At 44.2% G+C, this 21,420-nt stretch overlaps 1 protein-coding gene across 2 annotated transcripts in view; it reads right to left on the bottom strand.

The window, feature by feature from the left end:
• Window positions 1-4,511: 4,511 nt before the first annotated feature.
• The window catches only part of hiw (highwire), a 61,575-nt gene continuing 44,666 nt past the window's right edge, over window positions 4,512-21,420 (bottom strand). For both annotated transcript variants that reach the window (XM_064699063.1, XM_064699062.1), the window contains 9 exons: window positions 17,612-17,725; window positions 14,917-17,543; window positions 13,023-13,534; window positions 11,094-12,464; window positions 8,564-9,955; window positions 8,156-8,497; window positions 6,263-6,727; window positions 5,977-6,170; window positions 4,512-5,209 (listed from right to left, as the gene is read on the bottom strand). In XM_064699063.1, the coding sequence (XP_064555133.1) occupies window positions 4,726-5,209; window positions 5,977-6,170; window positions 6,263-6,727; window positions 8,156-8,497; window positions 8,564-9,955; window positions 11,094-12,464; window positions 13,023-13,534; window positions 14,917-17,543; window positions 17,612-17,725 (7,501 nt within the window). In that variant the 3' untranslated portion in view covers window positions 4,512-4,725. The remainder of the gene's footprint in view (window positions 5,210-5,976; window positions 6,171-6,262; window positions 6,728-8,155; window positions 8,498-8,563; window positions 9,956-11,093; window positions 12,465-13,022; window positions 13,535-14,916; window positions 17,544-17,611; window positions 17,726-21,420) is intronic.

Genomic DNA, 21,420 nt, shown 5'->3' on the forward strand with positions numbered 1-21,420 from the left:
ATACATATATGTATATGTGTATACAAAATACCAGAGCCTTAAACACTTGAATACCAAAATACCAAACACACGCCTCATTTTGAAAAACCCAACACTTCTGGCAAGCCTAGCGAAAAGATAACAAAAGAAAAAAAAATACTGCAAAATATACCGAAACAAAATACTAAGCGTTACACGCTAGACGCTAGTTTCTAGTCTCTAGACGAAAAAGAACCAAAATTTTACAAAAATCGACAACCAAGAAACAAAAATGTTGAAAGAAAAATGAAAATCAATTCTAAGAAAGCGAACGTTAAACAATTTCCACCAATTTGATGAGCATAATTGAGATATATATATATATATCTATATATTATACAAAAATTTGAACAATGGATTCATGAAAATGTTTTCGAACACGCGCCCCTAGTTTTTGAACATGAAAAAGCTGCCCATTTGTACATTTACAAAACAAATTATCAGATAATTAAAAAAGTGAAAGCAGTGTATGCTCTAGTCGGGCGTGCACGACTAGCTGATACCCTGAACCCAGCGCCGAGCAGCCATCACAAACGTTTTAGCCGTAGCTACCCTTTATGCAAACGCACACGCATGCACGCGCGCTGCTTGCTGTGCGGCGTACTACACTGCTTGCTGTGCGGCGTACTACACTGCTTGCTGTGCTGCGCAGCTTCTGTAGCAAGCATATGTTTTCTTTCCTTAGCTTCCTGCTATGGTAAATGTGTTCTTGATGAACTCCGGTCTTTATGGTCCGATCTTTATGAAATTTTCAGGGACTAAATATGACCTACAAATGTGCGAAAATAAAAAAGTCCAAGACTATACCTCGAAAAATACGTTTCTTACAATCCCAAAGTTAAAATATTCGGAATCTGTGCATACTTGACGAGAATCTACATCCCAAATTGCGAGGCTCTAGCTTATAAACCTCGAAAAAGAAAACAAAATTTCATTATCGATTCTTATCGATTACATTGCAGATCAACGCGGCAGACAGATCGATCGTTAGATCGATTAGTATATATATATATACAGCCATGCTTCTTCTTCCCTTAGCTCCCTGCTATGGTAAATGTGTTCTTGATGAGCTCCGGTCTTTATGGTCCGATCTTTAAGAAACTTTCAGGGAATTAATATGGCATTCAAATGTCTTTAACTACCAAAGCCCAAGTCTAGACCTCGAAAAATACGTGTCATACAAACCAATAGGTAAAATATTTTGAGAGTCTACAAGCCAAATTGATATTCTCTAGCTTATAAGCTTTTAGATATGCTCAAAAAACAAAAATTTCTCTATCGATTTTTATCGATTACATGGAAAATTCAAGATCTTAAGGCTCAAGGCCTTGCAGTTTGGGATCAACGCGACAGACAGATCGATCGTTAGAATTATTCGTCTATATATATATATATATATATATATATATATATTCGGAGCACGTGCACAAAATCATCAAATCCATTTTTACAAGTTTTGACTGGGTTCAGGGTACAAAATAGCAACACAAAAAATGCATCCAATAATTTACGTACGTAAACAAAATTGAGTTTTTTCGTTCAATGGCGCCCGAAAACTTAAAGATTTACAACTGCATATTTAGGTAATACGAAATACCGCAAAATGCTTGGACAGAACAAAGCTGAACTTATGAACAACAGATTCAAAAAATACCAAAACTAAAATAAAAAAAAAATTAAAAAGAAAATCCAAAAAAAAAAAAAATTAAAGTAAATCCCCAAAAATTAAAAATTTATAAAACATAGTACTTAAATTTATTTGAAAAATCAATTAATTATTGCTGTAATTAATGTGTATAGTAAATTAATTATTATGACATTAACATTGATATTAACACACACACACACACACACACACACACACACACACACACACACACGCACACACACACACACACACAGCTAAACACAAACTCATGTTAATAAATTCTTGACTTTGTTGAGGAAGCATAATTTAAAAAAAAAATAAATAAAAAATAAATTAAATATTATCTGTATTCACATTCATTGTTAGAAATATTTAAAGAAAAAACATGAAATAAATACATCCAAACACAGCAAAGAATATGCAGAACGAGTCAAAAATGCTGATGAAAATGGGAAGTATATAAAAACACAAAATACAAACAAAAAAAATTAAAAAAAATACAAACAAAAACAAATACATCTATGTTTTTAAAAACAAGCCGGTTTTTTCTTTCCAATTAAGATTTGGCAGGTTTTTCAAGAGCTTTCCAAAATGGTGGAAGATTTTTATTTCAGCAAGTTCTTGAGAATCCTTAAACATGATTGAGTGGAAAATCTGAAAGTTCAAAGCAAATTTTTGTATGGCAATAACTAGATTCTTTTATTAAAAAGATTAACCTAAAAGGGGTAAATTAAAGTTTTCAGGTTTTCAAAATGGATTCATTTTCGTATAGCAAAGAATTTATGGCCCCTTTGTTCTTTTTACCCGACCTATAGACTACCTCTAGCAGCTATATGATATAGTTATGAAATAGTTAAGCTCGTAGTTCTTGAGTTTATTAAAGATATCCTGACAAAACTATAAAAGTTTACTGTCAAGGCTGAGAATTTAAGGTTTCAAAATCAGTGTGACCAAACAAAATGATAAATTATATATATATAAGGAATACTTATGTATATATCTTATAAAAACAGAAAAGTTTACTGATTTTAACGCTTAAGATTTGAATTTCATTTTGCTGACAAAATCAGTGCGACCACACAAAATGACAAATGATAATATAAAAGCGATAGACATTTATCGATAAAATTTGGCGCTAAAACAAAACGGTCACACAGCGTAACGAAAGAAAAGAAAGGGCATGGTCGAAAAAAAAGAGAGCTGCGAATCGGGAATAACCGAAATTGAAAGCATTTAAATGAATAAATTTGAAATAAACACTTTTTCATAGGAAAATACCTTACATTAAACGTAATCTTTATAGGTAAGAGTTGTTTTTTAGGATATTTGCCATACAAAAAAACATTTTCCTGACCGATCTTTCCCTAGCGCTAAATCATTTACTGATCCAATATTCATAAAAATTGTCGTACTTGTAAGGAGCTTAGTAAGGGCTCGAAAATGTCTAGTACGGTCAAGTTATCTTGAATAATAACGAGAGTTGGGATATCTTCGGCACTCCGAAGATTTAATACCCTTGTAGACATTTCCCATTTGCAGATATGTAAGAATAGTTGACTCTTACTATTCCACCGATCTTTTCTATAGCAGCTATGTATACACTTTATACTATATACTATATACTATATAGTATATACTATATACTATATACTATATACTATAAACTATATACTATATACTATATACTATATACTATAAACTATATACTATATACTATATACTATATACTATATACTATATACTATATACTATATACTATATACTATATACTATATACTATATACTATATACTATATACTATATACTATATACTATATACTATAAATTATATACTATATACTATATACTATATACTATATACTATATACTATATACTATATACTATATACTATATACTATATACTATATACTATATACTATATACTATATACTATATACTATATACTATATACTATATACTATATACTATATACTATATACTATATACTATATACTATATACTATATACTATATACTATATACTATATACTATATACTATATACTATATACTATATACTATATACTATATACTATATACTATATACTATATACTATATACTATATACTATATACTATATACTATATACTATATACTATATACTATATACTTTATATCTTTCACACGATTGCAGTCGATTTGCAATATTCCTAGCGTACTTCAGGGATAAACCAGAAGAAGTCCGTGAACTTGTTTAATTGCATTATTTGTTTAATATATTTAATTACATTTGCTGCTTTATTTATTGTTTCTTTTGGTTTCTTGTCACATTCATAATAAACATTATTGAGTTATTACAATAAATTGTATATAAATATGCTTTAATTTTGTTAACATTCTCAGCGAATGGAAAATATATAATAAGAAAATGAGTCTGTTCTGTGAGTATTACAAATAATATTGCATGTGTGTAAATATATATTTCTTTCGGTGTATGCATTTTTTTTTTATATTTTATTTTCTTTTATATATATTTTCTTTTATCAATCTTTACACAACTATAAAGAACCACGCCCAATTCCCGTAACCATTTCTTTCCAACCTACTTAAAAGTATGTGTGTGTGAGTGTGTGGGTGTGTGGGTGTGTGTGTGTGTGTGTGTGTGTGTGTGTGTGTGTGTGTGTGTGTGGGTATGTGTAAAATTGAGTTAAAGCAATAAAAATAAATGAAAAAAAATGCCGTTTAGATTACAATTAGAATAAATAAATAATTTAGTTAAATACACATATAGCTAAAAATTGCAACTTTTGAATTATAATAAATATATATATATATATATTATTTAGAAAAAAAAAAACATTTATGATAATTTACATACATATGTATATAATTATTATGCCTAATTGCGCTCCCGCGCTCTCCCTCGCGCTCTCTCTCCCCCTCTCTCTTCATGAGAGATGCCTAAGAGTCATCCTCTCTGCGCTCGTATTCTGGCGGCGGCGGCATTTCCGCTGGCGACTGATCCAGTTCCGGTTCCAGTTCCAGTTTAAGTTCCAGCTGGAGCTGTTTAGCACGGAGTTGCTAAAATGTTTGGGCATTGCGACAAACGCCACAGCCGAGTGCGAACTCCTCGCCGGTGGGCGGATGGATGACATGGAGTGGACACTCGTCGCCCAGCAGCTGCTTGGCCTTGGGTCCGGCGGGGCACTGGGGCAGCTTGATCTTGGGTATGTTCGTCAGGCGCTGAAAGTCATCGTGGCACGTATCGCAAAAGTGGGTGGTGCCAAAGCAAAAGAACACCGCCACCGAGCAGCAGTAGCGGCATTTGTATTCGAGAAAATCGGTTCCATGTTTGGGGCACATTTGGGCGCGTGCCACATCCGAACAGCCGCCGCAGACGAGCTCCTCGGGATCGAATTTTTCGCCAATTTCCGCATCGCAGCGCGCCTCGCCGCCATAGTAGGCCTTCTGGCATTTGAAGCATACGTAATATGCATAACGATCCATTGCCAGCTGTGTCACATCCTTGTTGTCCGTATCCTTGACCACGCCCTCGTACTTAATGCTTTTGGATGGTATTAAAACAGTTGGAAGAAACAATTAGCTGACTTTCCTGGTCTATGTGGCGAGAGTGTCTCATGTGTATGTGTGGATTTTTAATGGTTTTGATGGTTTTCCACCCCTTTTCCGAATGTTAAAGTGAATTTAGAGGAATCAATAATACGAAAACGTGTCTATGACAAAGAACTGGAAAGATATACGGCTTGGAAGTGTTGCCATATAATAAAGTCAAGCCATTTGACACAATTCTGCAGCATATATTAGTGGAAAAGCGAAGCTGAAGATAACTTGAATAACAGAAAAGTTGTCCATACTCCGATTTCGTTTAATTCTATAGCAGTCCGTTGTTGAAACGATTTTGGGTATATGCTAGCAGCTTGGTACAACCAAATACCAAATTGGTTCAAAATATCGCAAAAGAAAAACCTTTGTTTTTTTTTTAATTTCCGATCATTTCATAAAACCACATTTCGTGGTAAAATCATAACAGACTCTTAAACCTCTGCAGGCATATGAAAAGGGTTAAAAAAATGAACAAAGTTTTCCACCCTTATTCCGACCATAAGCTAGATTTTCTATAATGCATATAGAGAAATAGTTTTCAGTAATTTTCCACACATTTTCCGCACAGTTCGGTGAGTTGGTTGCTTGAAATCGTTTGCTTTAAAAGCGAAGAAAATGTGCATGGTAAACTTCTTTTTAGCCATTTTCTGTTTTCACCCGTGTTCGTGGAAATTGACTATGAATATTGGATTGATTCATTGGACTTACCGCATGAGCGCCTTGCGCTTGACATCTTGCTTGAGTCCATTGATTGGCTCCAATATGTCCGCCAGCAGCGGATGCTGTATATCCGCCTTGCAGATGGGGCACAGCGAGAAGCCAAAGGTAATCCGAGGACCGCTCCAGCGCTTCTCCAGCACGGCCTTGCAGCAGTGAAAGTGAAACACATGACCGCACTCCAGCTGTGCAGAGCGAGAGAGAGCGAGAGAGAGAGAGAGAGGGGAGATTAGTTGATGTTGGTATTTGTCTGGGTCATCATCATCATTCCACTTACGTGTATGGATGGCGCGCAGGAGACCGCCTCGACGAAGCATATCATGCACATGTCGTCGGCATCCTGTGTCAACTTGGGATCGCGCAGCTCCTCGGCCAGCTCATTCTCGCGGGCATGGCACACATGCTGCAAGCAGGGCAGGCATTTGCGTTCGCCGGCCACGCCGCCGCAGGCATGACCGCAGGGCTTTGTCTTGAGGCAGGAATTGGATGCATATTCCTGGCACTGGGCATCGGCGCACACGTTCCCAATCTCCAGCAGGCCCGAGTTGCCGGTGAGCCCGCAAAACCGACACCGGCCGACAGCCTCCTGGGGGCCCGAGATGATCGTGTGGCTGCCATCGCGAAATTCCACCATTGCCTTCAGCGTCTTGGAGTCCGCCAAGGCGAGCAGCCAGAAGAGCTTGGTGCGGCCGCAGGACTCGTGCAGTTCCACGCGTATGGCCTCCTCCTCCTCCTTGCAAACCTGTTTAATTGATGAAAACATAAATTGATTGATTGATTGACCGCCAGCAAAAATATGAATATTTATTTGAGTGCTTTAATAATTGATTGAAAGCCAAATTGAGTGACAACCAAAAATTGTATATTAACTTTCGAATAATGTTATCAATCAGATGGATTAATAGAGAAATATGATTGATTGAATGACAAATGGATTAAACATACAAAAAAAACTATTTAATTCCTTGTTTGATGAGTTCGATGCTTGATTGACTGAAAACTATGACTATTTGATTGAATGACAAATTGATTGGCCATAAAAAATTATGTGTGCAATGCTTGATTGATTGATTAAAAAATATGATTAATTGATTGATCATCAAGAATAAAATTCATTTCAGTTTTAATAGTACAATGCTTGATTGATTGAGTACTTGAATAATGTATTGACTGACCATTAACAGATGTATAATTTTTTGTTACGAGTGATTGAAAAATATGACTAATTGATTGAATGACAATCAGGAAAAACAAATCAAAGAGACGTATTGATCAATAAGAATAATGTATAAAAATATATAAACTTTAATAAAAAAAATATGATTGAGAACAAGCTGATTGTCAATCAAATTGAATGTATAAGTCGTTTTATGCAGAAAATGCTTGATTGAATGAAAAATGAATTGATTAATAAAAAAGTTCATACGAGTTGCAGATGAGTTCAAAACTTGATTGATTTATTGAAATTGTGATTGATTGAATAGCAAATTGATTGATCAATAAGAATGATATATCAAACAAGAATAATAGATATAATAAAAAAAATATATAAGCTTTGAATGACTGAAAAGTATGATTGATTGCATAACAAGCTGATTGAACATCAAAATTTATGAATACTTTGTTATTTGATAAGTTCAATGCATAATATGATTAATTCATTGACAAATTGGTTGACAATCAACAATAAAATATTAATTACTGGTTGATAAGTTAAATGCCTGATAAAAAAATATGGCGAATTCATGGTAAGCCTTATCAATACACTTTTTTTATTAGTTAATGGACTGTTAAAGATTCGTAAAATTAATGGGGTCGTTGACTCATTCTTAAAGCTTGATTGATTGAATAATGAATGTTTTGATTTAGAATCGACTAATGGAATTATTGATTTGTTTTGTAATTGGTGCAATAAGGGATTGATTGAAGGATTGATATAAATTTATAGATATTTATAAAATGAATGACTGATTGAAGCTTGGCCCAACTGATTGACTAGCAAATGTAAATGGAATGATTGACTGATGGATTGATACATCAATTCATAGATATTCATAAAATGAATGATTGAAGCTGGGCTAATGTGCTTACTCAATTGATTGACTGACAGCGCAACTGATTGACCAACAAATGAATGTTGATTGATTGATAGCTAAAATGATTGACTTACCGTGCGCTTATGTGTGCGTGTCTTGCGATTGAGATGCAGAAAGCGATCACAATCGCCGCAGAGCGAACCGCATGTTTCGCATTGAATGATGGCCGCCGTTTCGCCATCGTCATGATTGGTGCACATGGGTCGCGTGTCGCAGAGCTTCGACCATTGTCCAGACGATAGTTTCTCCACATGATCACGATCCAGCACACAGAGACTGGCCAGCGCCAGCCAGAGTGTGGCCGTCTTTGTACAATGCTCCGGCGTGCGGTAGATCTCCTCGAGCCGTGTCAGATTCAGGACAGACTCCGCAATGGCCGCCTTGGTGATCTGCGACCACTTCTCGCTCAGCTTACCCTGTTAATAAGTGTTTTATTAGCTCGATTTGAATCTTCTGAGAAACACATATATACAATTACTTACGCTAGCCAGATCACGTATGAGTCCAATGATGCTCTCCGCCTGTTTGGTGGATATGACTCCGTTGAGGAACCAGCGCTGGTTCAAATTGCGCTTGGACTCCTTCTTGGGAGGTGCGGAATCAAAGCGAAACGGATCGCTGGTTGTGCTCGGCACCGCCGCCGCCGCCAGCTGCTGCTCCGCTGTGGTTGGACGTGAGCGCAACAGCTGCACGGACAGATCCAGGGAGCTGCACAGCCGCACAAATGCGGGCGTCTTCTCCAGCTGCCCCGATTTGACGCTGGCCGCAGGCATGCCGACGCCCACGCCAATGCCGACTCCGACGCCGCCAACTGGATTCGCTGTGTTGGTCTTCACCTTGACCTGCAGCTGCAGCGACTTGGCAATGACGGCCAAAAAGATGTCCAACAAGCCCAAACGACTCATGTCGAAATCGCTGGCGCTCTGATGTGCAATGCTATAATCGGCGGGCGGCAAACGCTGCACGCCCAGCAGATCCGCAAAGCTCTCGGGCGTTATTTCGGGCAGAATGCGACGCAGCAGCGCCGTCACCTGCCGCTGCACCCGATCGCTGCCCGTATGCAGCAGCCCCAACAGATCGCGCAGCAGACCGTGCTGCTGCGACAGATACGAGCGACCCACGACGCTGCCGGACAGCGCCAGCACCATGCTGAGCATCTCGAAGCAATAGGTGTCCGGTGCGCGGCTGCGCTCCGAGCTGCTCTCGCTGGACGTGACAGCGGCTGATCCCCCCGCTGCTACTGGCGGCGGCGGCGGCGCAGGCGGCTGCTGTTTGAGCACATGCGCCAAATTGGCCAGCTCCCAGTCCTCCTTGGCGCGCTGCGCCTCCTTCTTGATGGCGTGCACAATGTGCACAATTACCTGCTTCTGCAGATGCGACAGCTTGCTGCGCGAGAACAGAATGCCAACCATGTGCTCGCGCAGATCCAGCGAATCCGCCAGCATTGAGTTGGCCGCATCCGATGAGGCTGCGCCAGTTGCTGTCACCGCATCGCTCACATTGCTGATTAGCTTGCCAAATACCTGTCCGGTGATTAGACGGAAAACGCGCAACGTTTCCGCCTCGCAGATTTGCTGTTGGATGCGCGCCGCGTGCGCCAAACGCACATTTGCCCGCTGCTCGACCGGCGGCTCCTCATGACCGGCAACGCCGCCGCCACCCACCTGGCAGCTGGGCAGACCGAGCAGCTTGATTTGACGCACACGCAGCGTATTTTCCGGACCGTGCAGTTCCAGTCGAAAGTGCGTGCAGGTCTCGTCGCTGATCTTGGCCGCAATCCACACGCACGCCTTCTGGTCCACATCCACTGTTTTGATGAGATTCGTGTCGCCCAGCGACTGACCAGCATAGAATACCACATTCAGCACCTTGTTCTGTGAAGATAAAGAAGACCGTTTTTGATATGCTTAATTTTGCGTTCTTTTTCGTTCGCTAAGGAACAAAATAGTGCTCTACCAGGATTCTGAAAAGTAGGTACCCGGCTTCAAAAACATATTAGAGATCCATAAAGTGCACTACCGGGACTCTGAAAGGTGGGTCACCAGCTTCAACTATCCGGCAAGTCACAAAGTAGTACACTGCCCAATTTTTGAAAAGTGGGTACCCAAATGCAACTGTTCGTTAAATCAAAAAATAGTGCACTACCGGGACTCTGAAAAGTGGGTGTTCGTCAAACAAGAAAGTAGTGCCCTACTAAGACTCTGAAAAGTGGGTACCCGGCTGCAAATATACGCCAAAGAACAATAAACTGCACTACCTGTACTCTGAAAGATGGGTACCCGGCTGCAAATGTATGTTAAATACCAACAAAGTGCACTACCGGGCTGCTGAAAAATGGGTACCTCCCTATATTCGCTTTAGACTTTTTTTAGCCACTTTTCATTGTATTCCATTCTAGTGCTGTACCGGGTCTTAATCAGCACCTGATGATTGTGGCAACCAAATCTTATGAATACTTTTGAAAGTTTTTGCTAAAAAGAGTACTGATACCAGTTTCTAGTACAGACTAAAAGTGCACCTTTCTCCATCGTGCAGTACCGAGCTCTACTGTCAAAAGCCTTACGCACATTTGAAATATTTGAAAAATAGAGACATTCTATCAAGTTGTTATATCAACGAGAACATACCAGGTACCAAAAGCACTAAATAAATACGGTAGAAGCATTTCTATTAAATAGAGCATGTGCCTGGTACTGACATAAGCTGCGCCCTATCCTAAAATGCAGTACCGAGCTCTGTTGACATTAACAATAAAAACAGACAGGGCCCTACCGATCTAGCGCAGTACCGGGTGCCAAAGAAAATACTTTATATAACTGTTCCGCTAGAGAATACCTTTTAAGAAAATGATAAGGAATCTATGTAAAACCGGCAATACCGAGCTACTGTAATACCTCACGGTACTGTTGAACTTGTCAGTGAAATACAATTGGCAAGGTCTGTCTTGGAACTAAGACTAAGATACCAAAAAATAAAAGAAGGAAATGAGTCAGCTTGGCAGTCTTTACCCACCTGAATGTCACGGCTGTTGTCGATGTGGACGAGCACAAACTTGCAGGCATAGCTGAGTTTGTTCATTGATAGCTCGATAATTTTGCACTTGTTGCGATCCTCCTCGTCGCTCTCCCAGAATGTTTCCGTTGAGTTGTCTGTCAGGGATTCGGCCATGGCCGGACGCGAGGAGACCGTCACCTCGAACATACCCGACAGATCGGTATAGCTGATGACCCTGGCGCCGGGCACACTGCCAGCGGCCAGCTGATTGCTGGCGGTGGCTATATTATGCTCCGCATCGCAATGCGTTTCGCCAGTGGCCGCCAGCAATGTGGAAACGGCCATGGCGTCGTTTTGCTCATCCGATTTCGACAATATCTTGGAGATGTTGCCAAAGACATGCGAGCTGTGCAGAAACTGATGATCCGCCTGCCGGAAGCGTATGCCAAAGCACTGAATCGCCACACGCTGCAGCGGCGAGCCCAGCGGCAGGTGCAGCGTCAGGTCTGCCACCGATTGGAGGAGGACATGCAGCGACTGGGTAATCAGGTGTGCGAAGCGTCCGCTTATCTGTGTGTAGGCAACCGGATGCTCCAGTGCCGCTTCCGCCTCCTCATACTTGCCATCGACCAGCTCAGAGCTGCCCAGAGCCAGCGAGCTGACGAACCACCACATCAGATCGTGCAGGCAAACACCCTGCGTAACGCTGCGCAGCAGCCAGTTGAGCGCCTGCAGCGCATAAATGCGGCACGCGGCAATCCGTAGACTGCGTCGCATTGCGCCACGCAGACGATCCAGTTCGTGCTTCTGTGTGATGAACGCCATCGCGGGTCGACTGAGCAGTGCGCTATTCTGTTCCAGCAGCGGACTAACCGGAGGCGGCGGCGGCAGCGACGGTTGCGACGATTGCGACGTTGCCTGCTCCTTGCCCTCGGCTGGGGTTGGCTTGGTTTGCGTATCGTTGGCATTATTGGGGGCATGCGGCAGCACGGCGACGCTGGCCAAGAGCTTCGGCGGCACCAGACGACGCAGATGCTCCGACGGATAGCAGATGAGCAGCGAGCCATCACCCTCGCTGGTCGAATTGTTGCGCCGACGATAGACAACCTTCGGTTGTGCATCCAACGGCAAGGCGACCACCGAGGGCTGCTGCAGCTGTTGCTGCTGCTGCTGCTGCAGCTGGAGCTGTTGATGGTGCTGCAACTGCAAATGCAATTGCGGCTGTTGCTGTTGCTGCTGCTGTGCGACAGCTGCCCAGCCCTGGCCCATTGAGTAGCTGCGATGGAATTTGGACAATGTGCCGCCAGTGGAGGTCGGATTTGCCAACGATCCGGACATCAATTCATAGTTGTTGGGCTCACACGACTCGTACGAGATCTCCGACAAGGGCTGCGCAAATAGACAACAATTCGAGATTCAATTATATGTATTATAGGTGGAAATTATCCGGCTTTGATCGGGTCAAATGCACAGCAGAAATTACCAGCTCAAATCCCGCACCGGGTTGCCGCCCAATAAATAAATCAAGCTTCCTTACGCTTGCAGCGCTGCTTCTACCCTCTGCCCCAAAGTAACGGAAATGCTCTCCTGATTTTATTCGGTCTCTATTGTCCGATCTTTATGCAATTTTATGGACGGACATGACTAGATCGACTCGGCTCGCCTAATAAATAAATCTGGCTTTCTTTTACTGTTTCTTCCCTCTGCCCCAAAACAAGGAAAATGCTTTTGTGATTTACTTCGGTCTCCATTGTCCGATCTTTATGAAATTGTATGGACTGACAGACGGACGACTTGACTATTGATGCTGAGCCAAGAATCTATAGAATTTACGGGCTCGGAGACACGCTTCCTTCTGTCTGTTACATACGATTTGCACAAAACCAATATGCCCTTTTCTTTAGCCAGGGTATTCCAAATTAACCTAGGCGTATTGCCTTGACTTACCCGATCGTAGCCGTTCTCATTAGCATTGGCGCCCAGGCCAAACATCTCGTAGGGCAGATCCTCATGGACGCCGGTGCCGAGGCACTCAAAGCAGGCAAAACTGTCGGGCGCCAGCCAAACATTGTCCGGCGTTGCCGGCGGCACGCCCACAAAACTTTTTCGAAATGCCGTAAATTTGCCGCTCAGCCGTCCAATTCGGCTGTTGCGCGCCGAGTCGGCGCGACTTGTGCTCGGCTTGCTGCTCAGATTCAGATCGGGCATGCCCATGCCCAAATGCTGATGCTCTACCACAACCGGCATGGCCATCGACTGCTGCTGCTGCTGTTGCTGTTGCTGCTGGGGCGATCGCTTCTGGCTGCCAACGATTGCGGTGGGCTGCAGGCTGCCCGTGGAGGAGGCGGAGGATGAGCACAGCTCAAGCAAAAATGTCGCATTCTCCCGCATGGCGGTATAGACCTCCGAGTTGGCGATCAGCGTAGTTGTCTTCACGCCAAACAAATTCAATTCCGCAGCTGCAAAGGAGAACACAACACAATGTTAAAACAAATAAAACATCATAATATCGCTAAGAATCGTTATGGATAGCTCGAGAATTTTAGGAGCTACGGACACCAAATTTTGGTATGCAGGCTCTCGTTTAGCATACACAACCCGAGAATATTCAACTTTTGAAATAACTCCCGTACAATCCGAGTTATAGGTAGATTTATGAGGCGTTCATTTTTGGTGATTATTCAGCGTAGGAACGCGACTTGAGAGTCGTTCAATGGGCAGCACCCGAACATTTTACTTAAACGAATTTTCCACTAATCGATCACATGGATTGTTTTGCATTGTATATACTTTATAGAGCATTACGGATTTTGGGTTTCTTCGGTCATGTCCAATAATGTTATAAAACGAATCACTTTCTGTTTTCTTGATATACGTTTTGTCAGGTAGCTCATAAATATGATTTAGGTAGTTCATCATCACGTTTTTTGTATAACATTCTTGTTGGCATTAAAATTATCATTTGATAAGGAATCTTATTTACCATATACTTCGTGTAGAATAATCTAGCAAAATTACTTAATAATGGTCAACATTTCCTTATCGCGCGTTGGCTCCTATATTTACTTATAGATACACTTGATTGACATATGAGTCAAGTTTAACGTCCGAAAGAGAGGAACTTCCATAAATAATACTATTGTGAAATACATATATTTTCAAGGCCGCAGCGCGTACTTTTCAACATCAGTAAAACACGCATTTACTATAAAACTGTTTATCCTGACTGACAGGCTGACCGACTGATTGACAGACAGATTGAGTGACTGACTGACTAACTGAATGATTGACTGACTGATTGAAAGACTGACTGACTGACTGATTGACTGACTGAATGATTGATTGATTGACTAGCTGAGTGATTGACTGACTATATGATTGACTGGCTGATTGAATGACTAACTGAGTGATTGACTGACTGATTGACAGTCAGATGGACTGGCTGACTGATTGATTGACTAACTGATTGACTGACTGACTGATTTATTGACTGACCAAATGACAGCGAGATTGACTGGCTGACTGACTAAATGATTGACTGACTAACTGAGTGACTGACTGACTGGTTAACATACAGATTGACTGACTGACTAACCAACTGAGTGATTGACAGAATAACTGAGCGATTGACAGTCAGACTGGCTGGCTGACTGATTGCCTGACTGACTGACAGGCAGATGCAGGTGAAAACGCCAAAAATCAAATAATTAGAGTAAGAATTTCAGCTTTAACGATATTTTGGCTGTGCGTTGATAAAACAGTCGGTCGTCGAAAACGTTTACGAATGCCGCACAAAAGAGAATAATTGGGAAGAACTATTCAAATTCATGGATTCACTCACCTGCATTGGCGGCTTGCTGTGCGGCGGCGTTGACATTGTTGGCGCTGCGACTGCTCGCCAGATATTTGTCGCGGCAGGCGTCGCACATGAGGAACCAGCTGGAGGCGCCTTTGCCGCCCTCGCCGCAATTGCCGGCCCAGCCCTCGCAGAAGATGCCCACCGAATTGTAGCCCTTGCCCTTGGCGGACTTGCCGCAGCCGGGATGGGCGATGCGCATATGATATGTGACGGGCATGGGCAGAAATAGTTCGCAGATTTCGCACCAGCTGCCGTCGTCCTTTTTCTTGCGTTTACCCTTCTTGCTGGGATCCTTGCTGTCGCCGCCCAGATCACCGTTGCCCTTGCCATCGCCCTTGGCATCCGGATCGCCATCCCGAGCACCGTTCGGCGACAAGAGACGCGGCTCGCGCTGCTCGAGCCCATTCGTTTGGACAATGTGTACGCAGCCGGCACAGATCTGCTCCCAGAGATATACCAAGCAGCGCAGAGCCGGCGGCAAAACGCTCACCAGCTCCGGCAACGGCTGCAGCTGCTGCTGCTGCTGCGACATCGTCTGATCCTCTCCAGCGGCGGCGGCGGCGACATTGGCGGCGGCTGCTTTGCGATGCTTGCTGCGATTGTGCAGCGAACAGTTGCCGCTCTTGGCGAGCGTTTCGAGGGTCGAGGGACGTATATTGAGATAGTGACCGGCATTAGCCACCTCCACCGAATGGCGCTGTTGGGCCTTCTGTTCCCGGGACAGCTGCAGCCGGGCATCGTTCGGATCGCGACGCGTCATCACTGTGGCGCCCTCCTTGGGCAGGCCGGGATGAAATTTAAGGAAACTCGCACATGCCATCGCATCGTGGACGACGCCCTCGTGCCAGAGCAGGGCGGCAAATACCGCACGAATGCTCTCCGCAAAGGATGGGGGCATCGCACGCTTTATGGGGCCCATTGCATGGCCGCGTCTCGAATTGGAAGCCGCTGGAGCAGCGGCGTCTGCGCCGCCAATTTGCAGCTCACTTTGCGTTTCGCTGGCCGCGTTTGTTGTCGTCGTTATTTGCAGCACGCTCAGCTCATCCTCCAGCTGTGCCAGCTGCTGTTGCTGCTCCGCCTCGCTGGCGGCCGGCTGGGCGGCACGCCGCGGCGTATGCTTCGGCGTCGACAGCAGCGCCGCCGTCTGGCTGGCCGTAAAGTTCATGCGCCGCACGCTGGCTATGTCAAAATCGCAGACGGCATCCGCAGAGCTCGGCTCCTGTTCGCGGCAGTTGCCATTGCCGCGCGGCGGCGTCTCCGGGCCGCCCATTGCCCGGACCAGCTCCCGCACAGAGACGGCGGCCAGCGGCGGGGACGACGCCGACGCCGAGGCCGAGGTCGACTGATTGGCTGGCTGGCTGGGATCTGTGGCGGGCGGCTCGCTGGGATCGCCCTTGAACCACTTTTGGAGCGCCTGCAGCTTGATGGCGCCGCCGCCCACAACGCCCACAACGCCCGCCAGCGCCGAGCCCAGATTGGCCGGCAGCAGCTCCGTCGTGGCGGACGCCAGCGTGCTGTCCGCGTCCAGCTGCTCGTTGGACTTGGCGGGCAGCAGAAACGGATTCGTCGAGCAGCTGCTGGACGCGATAGCGGGCTCAAAGATTTTACGCTCTGTCGGGGATTTGCTGTGCCTGCGACCGGGACTGCTAGGGCTGTGCGCATTGCTGCCGCTGGGACTGCTGGGCGGCGCCTCCGCCAGCTCGCCGCCAGCTGCACCAGCTGTCGCCGACTTTGCGGACCTGCCAGACTTGGCGGCCGTGCCATCGGTAACGGGCTGGAGCAGGGTGCGCGTCAAGTGCTGATTGAACTGCAGGCACCAGGCCTCGGTCGGATACCAGCCCATGGTGCAGTGCTGGCGTATGGATTCGGTTGAGAGGCGCAGCCAGATGCCGTCGTCGTTTTCGATTTCGTCAATGAACGATATGATGCCGCCTAGACGCACCACGCCCACCTGTTCGGACTGCAGCGTCGGATGGGAGCGTATGCGCAGCCCGGCACTGTGCTGGGCCTGAAAGCGGCGCAGCTTGCTCGGCGCCTGCGGCCGGCGCGTCGCACTGGAGCGCTGCGTCGGCGGCGGCAGCATGCCCTCCTTGACCTCAACGCGATAGACCTCCTCGAGTGGTATGCCATCGATGGTGACCGCCAAACAGTAGCCGCCCACCGAATTGGGCGTCCAGTGTACACTGAAGGTGCCATCCTCCATGTCCTGGGCATTGAGCGCTTCCGTGGTGCGCGTCTGGATGGGGCTGCTGAAGCGCAGCTCCTCGAACGAATAGTTCGTGTAGGGCTTCATGAATGTGATCGCCTTGAAGCACATCTTCTCCTTGGTGGTCGCCTCATAGTTGAGGCGCGGCGGCGGCGCCATTCCGCCCAGCTGGGCGCCCAGACTGTGCCCGTTCGCATTGGCGCCCTCGTCCGCATAGGAGGTGCGTCGCATCTTCTGATTGCCGCCCATTCCCCCGCTGCGATCCGGTCCCGTCGGTATCGCCTTTATCTCAACCTTCAGCTCCGGCACCAGGACAGCATCTCCATACTGATCCCGTATCGTGACCGTCACCTGGGTGGGCCAGCCATAACGCAGCGGCTCCGTTATCGTGTTCAGCTCGCATCTGTGAACGGATTAGGGAGTGGAGAGTCGATATTAGTTGGCTATTAAGGATTATCAACAGCTACTCACTTATTGGGATCCAGTCGCGATTCCGGCTGCAGCCAGGCGGCCAGACGAGCGCCCGAGGAGCCGGGCGCGCCGCTAATGAAATCCTTCAGAAATTGACGCTCATTTGACTGCGAGCTGCAAGCACAAAAGAAGTGGAACAGGCATTAGATGAGCTCATACAAACAATAAATAATCAATTGGAATATTGCAATAATTATATAATTATATAGCGGGCATTATCCGGCATTGCCCGTGACAAAATTTGTGCTTAACATTTTAGATACATCTTCTTCACCCATTTTCTCGGCCTTGAAAAACGGACTCTTTTTGAACATTTGTTTTAAAGTCCATCGCATAAAGGCCCAAAGTAAGCTTCGATTCTACGAAAGGTGTGAAGGACGACTCGAATGATTTGTGAAGACAAAGATCCTTGGAAATGAATTTCACGTTAAACTTCACCCACCAATGGGCGACAAAAACTAGAAGGTATTGATTTTGCGAAAAGTTTGAAACATGCCACACGTGAATTTGAACATAGATCTTCGAAAATGAGTTTGTGGCGAATCGGATGCTAAACAAAACAGTTGCATACAAACGTTTTTCGCGATTTTTCCACACATGCGGGTGGCATTTATTAAAATCTTGTCCTACCGAGAAAATGTCAGCTTTTTAGCTCTTATGGTTTGGGCTGTGCGTTAGTCATCAATCAGTCAGTCAGTCAATCGTCAGCCTAGCAGTCATTTAGTCAGTCAGTCAGTCATTCCTTCAATCAGTCAGTCGTCAGCCTGTCAGTCATTCGGTCAATTAGTTTGTCAGTCAGTCAGTCGGTCTGCCAGTCATTCATTCAATCAGTCATTCAGGTCATCAATCAGTCAGTCAGGATAAACAGTTCTACAGATAGATATATATGTGTGGGTACTCTATTGAATCACATAACTATGGTTGACTAATTAATTTGACTAGGGAAAACGTTATCACTGAATTATCGTAAACAATTTGAAAATAAGTAAGTGTTTACTGTATATGGTGAGCGGAATTTTAACTTATCATTCATCAAAAGCAATTCTCTGATACTATTTTTTATTGTTTTATAATTTCTGATTTCACATTGATATGTTAGCGTGGTCTATCCCCATAAGAATCCAGTTGAGCTAGTGCCGTTGTATTCCAATCAGAACGCAGCTTCAAAGGCTGCCCGACACGGTCCGCTCTCACGCTTTAACCTTGGCGCTCTCCTTCGCTCTAGCTGAGAAAAGTCACGTCTGTGCGTTTGGCTTGTGGGTTCGGCAACGGGACGGGCGGTAAAGAGCACGTAGTGGCGCGCCCTCACACAGCAGGTGACTCATTGTATGCGTGTGTCTGTGTCTGTGTATGTGAATGTGTATGTGTGTGTGTGTATGTGTGTGTGGGATCGTATGTTTTAGCTAGTCTGCAGCGTACATGCATGTGCATGTGCTCGAGTGGGCTAGATCAGCCCAATAAACACACACACACACACGTGCAAACATATACGCACACATGCATATACATACATACATACATACATACATACGCGAGGAGTTGCTTATGTACTGTTACATAGCTTAAAAATAATTCAATAAGTATGTATGTATGTAATTATTATCTTCTGTAATCTGTTTAATATCTAATCGTCGGCTACCGTTATATGTGTATGCATGTGTATGTATGTATGTACATACGTACATTTATTGAAATTCTTGCAATATGCGCACAGTTTTTCTTCAATAACTTTTCTGTTTCTTAGCCAATCTTGAATGCAAATTTTAGCACTAGATCTTAGTGTGCTATACAATATTCGTATATGCTCAAAAAGGATAAACAGCAATATAACTAATTGATCGATTTACAGCTAGCTATGGGGCAAAGGCGGGGTATAATGATAGCTGTAAAATAATTTGGTATGGAATTTGTAGCCTCTAGCTCTTAAAACCTTATAAACTTGCTCAAAATACAGCATATCGATAAAAAAAAATATTATCTATTGCTTCGAAACGGGGAAAGATATCGACGATCGTATTTTGGCTTCCAATTGTGGGGTGACTCCAACTGCAATTGTTTTGCGTGTGTGTGTGTGTGTGTGTGTGTGTGTGTGTGTGTGTGTGTGTGTGTGTGTGTGTGTGTGTGTGTGTGTGTGTGTGTGTGTATGTGTGTGTGTGTGTGTGTGTATGTGTGTGTGCTGACTCTTATCAACCACTCGTCCCAGCACTTATGGACGATAAGCTAGGGAGGGAGGGTTTGAGGGGCGGACAGTGGGGGCAGATCGAGAGAGCAAACAAACTGCGCGCGTTTACATTGAAGGCAAATAAAACAATACCCGAAAAAAAGAGAAATGAAAATGAAAGAATCACAATTTTCCAGCGAAATGGGCAGCAAAACAAAGGGCGTGCGTGTGTGTGTGTCGGGTGTGTGTGTCGGGTGTGTGTGTCGGGCGTGTGTGTGTGTGCGCCGCCCCAGCTCCAAAGGGCAAACACGTGAACAGCAACAAACGCTAGCAACCAACTGGGGAATGTGTGTATGTGTGCGTGTGTGTGTGTGAGTGCGTGTGTGCTACCTGTGGGAAACACGTTTGCATCCATATGTATGTATCTACTTCGAACGCAACGCGCGTGCAATTGGACCCAGACCCAAAACCCAAAAGCCCGACCCGACCCGACCCGACCCGATGCCCAACCGAGCGACCGCACAAATGGAGCTCAATGTAGAGCAGCAAAATAAAAAATAATGAATGGATAAAACAACAACAAGTTGCAGGCCGCCACAATTCATGCATTCATTCATTCATTCGTGCATTCAATAAAGTGCGACAGAGACGCGAGACCCAGCTGAACTTTACCACCTGACGAAGCGCATCCAACAAATTTCGAACAGAATTTCAGCTGGTTGAAGAAACATGTGAAACTTCTAGGTTCAATACGAGCTCAAGCCATATTCCTTGTGTTTTAAAATTTTTCTAACAGAAATTACCCGGCGCTGCGCGTCGTATACAGTAACTTTAACAAAAAAAACAACGTCGATATATGTACGTATATTGTTTATGTTTTTAAATATTTCTAGCAGAAATTACCCGGCGCTACACGTATTTAACGGTAACAGTCCAGTATTTAGACGAACAAAATAAACGAACGAACGGTTATCGAGTTATTACGAATTAAATACATATCTAGACAAGAATATTTTTTTGTAATTTTTTTTATTTATATAAGACTCAGAAGTCTAAATATATACATATGTACTAAAAAGTGAACTGATTCCATTTTTATGCTTAGCTCATGTAGAATGGAGCTATTTTTTATTTACAACTGTGGCGAACAAATCTACTGCAAAGTTCGGTTCGTGCAGGTCTACGTGCAGACAAGTCTATATACATACATACATAAGTTATCAATGCCTTTACAACTTTAGCAGAGAAACAAAGTAATAGCCAAAATAAACAATTGAAATGCTTGAATCACCGATTCAATGATCTAATAATTGAGGCAGCAAAACGCTGGAGGGGTGTACGTAAGGGGTGGGAACAGTTGAGCCCGCATTGACAGTTGCAATGGTTTATCGAAAGAGAGGCAGATAGGGGGGGGGGGGGGGGGCAACATCCGCTGCCTAGTGCCAGAGTCACAGCAAATGGAACGCAAATTGATTGCCAAGTCGCGCGCTCCACTTACACAGACCCTAAGCAGATATTGCCAATGGGTCTCAGACTCTCTAAATAGCTGCAATTAAGTTACGGCCAGGGGCACACACACACACACACACACACACACACATGCATGCATATGTACATACATGCATACATACATACATACATATGTATG

The sequence above is a fragment of the Drosophila montana genome, unplaced genomic scaffold, assembly GCF_035044405.1.
Source record: "Drosophila montana isolate Dmon_TW-CO22-7 unplaced genomic scaffold, ASM3504440v1 contig_787_1, whole genome shotgun sequence".
NCBI classification, from domain to species: domain Eukaryota; kingdom Metazoa; phylum Arthropoda; class Insecta; order Diptera; family Drosophilidae; genus Drosophila; species Drosophila montana.